The 3,762-nt window shown below is 39.2% G+C and overlaps 1 protein-coding gene across 1 annotated transcript; it reads left to right on the top strand.

The window, feature by feature from the left end:
* Positions 1-603: 603 nt before the first annotated feature.
* LOC132609397 (uncharacterized) lies at positions 604-3,268 on the top strand. Its single transcript, XM_060323372.1, has 4 exons — positions 604-696; positions 799-1,737; positions 1,842-1,999; positions 2,266-3,268. Exons 1-4 carry the CDS (start codon positions 604-606, stop codon positions 3,266-3,268), a joined length of 2,193 nt encoding a protein of 730 aa, XP_060179355.1.
* The last annotated feature ends 494 nt before the right edge of the window (positions 3,269-3,762 follow it).

The following is a 3,762-nucleotide window of genomic DNA, read 5'->3' as shown; positions in this document are numbered from 1 at the left end:
GAAGATATTTTCTCATTTCACTAACTTGCTCAATACTTCTTCTTTTTCTTTCAACTGTTCTTCGTATAATTTGAGCTCTTCCATTACAATTGCAATGATTATGTGATGATATTACAGAGATTTAACATGGTATCAGAGCATTAACCAATCAGATTTGGGAATTTCTTCAACAATCTAGAAGAAATTGAGAAATCGAGGTCAATTTTTTCACTTTCTGTTAATCGAGTCAATTTTTTCTCTGTTTTTGATCAAGTATATCCTTGAATAACAACAATGACGGTTGAAGACATTAATGCACAAGGACGAACTCAACAAGGTGATGAAAGAAATGAGCAAAGGCAAAATCAGCAACGTACTGTTGATACTACTTTGGATCACAATCATCCATTGTACATGTATGCATCTGATGGTCCTGGTTCCTTATCAGTAGGAATTCAACTGATAGGGATGGAAAACTATGGATTGTAGTGTCGTGCAATGAATCTAGCTTTGCTAGGGAGGAATAAAATTGGATTCATCGATGGTTCTGTAAAGACTAATAGTTATGTACCAGCTCACCAAAACCAGTGGGATCGATGCAATGCGATAATTGTGTCATAGATCATGGGGAATGTTGCGAGGGAATTGTTAACTGGTATCCTTTTCTGTTCAGATGCACACATAGTTTGGCAGGAGTTAAAAGAGAGGTTTGATAGGGTAAATGGTTCCAGAATCTATCAGTTACACAAAGAAATTTTCACACTCACACAAGGTACTTCCTCAATCTCAGTTTACTATACTCGACTGAAGGATTTGTAGAATGAGTATGATTCAATCATTCCACCTAGACCTTGTGATTGTGAAAAATCAGCAAAGTCAGTAGAGAATCTACAATACCAAAGGATATTGCAATTTTTTATGGGACTTAATGAAGGATACAGTCAGGCTCGTAGCCAAATTCTGTTAAAAACTCAATTGCCTAGCGTCAATCAGATTTATGCAATGCTAGTTCAGGATGAAAGTCAAAAGATGATGACTGGGAGCAGTTATGCAGCTATAGAACACATTGAGCCTACAACACTGTTTACTGCTAGAGCAACAGTTCAAAGGCCTAGAAGGAACTTCAATCTTGTGTGTAACTTTTGCCACATGAGAGGACACACTAGAGATGGTTGTTACAAGCTGATGAAATGTGAATTCTGTGGTCAGAAGGGCCATGTGAAAGAGACTTGTTACAAATTAATTGGCTATCCAGCAGATTTTAAATCCAAGAGGAAAAATGGTACAACAACTAGCACTTCAAGTGGATACATGGTTCAAGGGGAAAACAGCTGTGCAACTGGAGAACATTTGACTCATAATGGTAGTAGCAACTTAAGGCCAATAGGTAAATACATGACTCATGGAGAGAGCAATGGTTCACATGCATACATGGCTCAAGGTGAAGGGAGTAGCATGAATAATATGCACATGAATGCACCAGGAAACCTCTTTACCAGAGATCAGTTCAATCAGATCTTGACCTTACTCAACAAAGCAGGAGTGAACAACACCAATGATAACACAAATGCAGGTGGAAACTCAGGACCAAATGTTGCAGGTGGTAATGCAACAAACCACATGATTCATAATGACAAACTAATGTTAGATGATACAAAAGTAGGAAACAATGGCAATGTACAACTGCCAACTGGAGATACTACAAGAGTGACTTATACTGGAGATTGTCCTTTGTCTGGAGGTGATGTGATCAGGAGTGTATTATGTGTTCCAGCCTTTAAATTCAACCTTTTGTCTGTGGCGAAACTGACAAAAGAACTGAACTGCAATGTGAATTTTTTTCCTGGTTTTTATATCTTCAGGATCTCTTCACTGGGAGAGTGAAGGAGATTGGTAAAGAGCAAGAAGGATTATACATTCTGCTATCACAAGTGAATAAAACCAAGGTCCGGATGGACAGCTCATTTGCAGCAACAAGATCAGCAACAAGAACTGTTGATCCTACCTTGTGGCATCTAAGGTTGGCACATGTCCCCATGGGAGTCTTAAGGAGATTGTCTGTTTTTCAAAATAAAGAGAAGTTTCATTAGATACTTGTGATGTATTCCCTTTAGCTAGGCAGACTAGAATTCCATTTCCCCATAGCAATAGTAGGATGACTGAATCTTTTCACTTGATTCACATGGATGTATGGGGTCCTTACAAAACCACCACTTATAATGGAATGAAATACTTCTTGACTCTAGTTGACGATTTTTTTTGATGGACTTGGACTTTTCTATTGAGGGTGAAATCAGATGTAGCTGAATTGTTAAAATCTTTCCTTGCAATGGTCTCAAACCAGTTTGGCAAACAGGTCAAAATGTTTAGATCAGATAATGGATCTGAGTTCTTTAAACAGTCATGTGGTGAACTTTTTAAAATGCATGGCATAATCTATCAAAGTTCTTGTCCCTACACCCCACAACAAAATGAGGTGGTAGAGAGAAGACATAGGCATATTTTGGAAACTGCCAGGGCTATTAAATTCCAAGTATGCCTACCTGATAAATTCTGGGGTTGTTGCATTGAAAGTGCAACGTATGTTCTTAACAAAATTCCTTTATCTAGTTTGGAGTTCAAATCTCCATTTGAAATGCTTTACAACAGGACACTATCCTTACAGCATATGAGGGTCATTGGTTGCCTTTGCTATGCCACTAAGTTACCCAAAGATGACAAGTTTAGTCCTAGGGCAGTCAAGGCAGTTTTACTTGGCTATGGTTTGCATCAGAAAGGCTATAGGATTTTTGATCTTGTCAATAAGATTTGTTTCATTAGTAGAGATGTTGTATTTCATGAACTTATCTTTCCTTTCAAAAATCCTCAGAATAGCATTAGTGATGATGGTATTGGTGGTTCTCTCACTTCTTTTCCCCTCGTGCACATTACTCATACTTCACCTGTGACCGATCTTGCATCATCACCACACATCTCACCTGCAGTTGAGGATACTGTTCTTGTCCCAATCACTCAGAAGATGCCAATTCCTCCTGAGTTAGACCATCATGCAGAGTTCAATGAGGAGGTTGTTCCTCCTATGATGGATATTGCAGACCAAGATGAGTATGCCAATCACTATGAGATTGTGCCAACTGCTCATGAGCAAGGTGCATCCAGGACTGTTAGGGCAACTAAACCTCCCATTTGGTTGAAGGACTATGTCACCTTGTCTAATAGCAAGCAGAAAAATGGACCTAGTGTCAGTGCTTGTTCCTATCCCTTGTCAGATGTCCTGAGTTACAAATGATTGTTGTCTCAATATTAAAGTTATATTGCTCACTTTTCTGCAGAGACTGAACCACACTCTTATTCCAGTGCCATCAAGGACCCTAGATGGGTTGAGGCAATGCAGCTAGAGATCAAGGCCTTAGAGGATAATCACACTTGGTCTGTGGTTTCACTTCCTCCTGGCAAGAAGGCTATTGAGTGCAAATGGGTATATAAAATTAAGTACAAAGCTTCAGGAGAGGTTGAAAGGTTCAAAGCAATGTTGGTGGAAAAAGGTTACAATCAAAAGGAGGGTCTGGATTATCAGGAGACATTTTCCCCAGTGGTGAAGATGGTCACTGTCAGGGCTGTTATTTCTGTTGCTGCAGCCATGAACTGGTCCATCCAACAAATGGATGTATTCAATGTTTTTTTACAAGGAGATCTCCATAAAGAGGTGTACATGGATTTGCCTCAAGGGTTCAAATCCACCTCTGGTTCATCCCAAGTTTGTAGACTGCTCAAGTCATTGTA

This window comes from Lycium barbarum, chromosome 1, assembly GCF_019175385.1.
Source record: "Lycium barbarum isolate Lr01 chromosome 1, ASM1917538v2, whole genome shotgun sequence".
Classification (NCBI taxonomy): domain Eukaryota; kingdom Viridiplantae; phylum Streptophyta; class Magnoliopsida; order Solanales; family Solanaceae; genus Lycium; species Lycium barbarum.
Note: the sequence above shows the minus strand (reverse complement) of the source record. Positions and strands in the feature narration are given on the sequence as shown.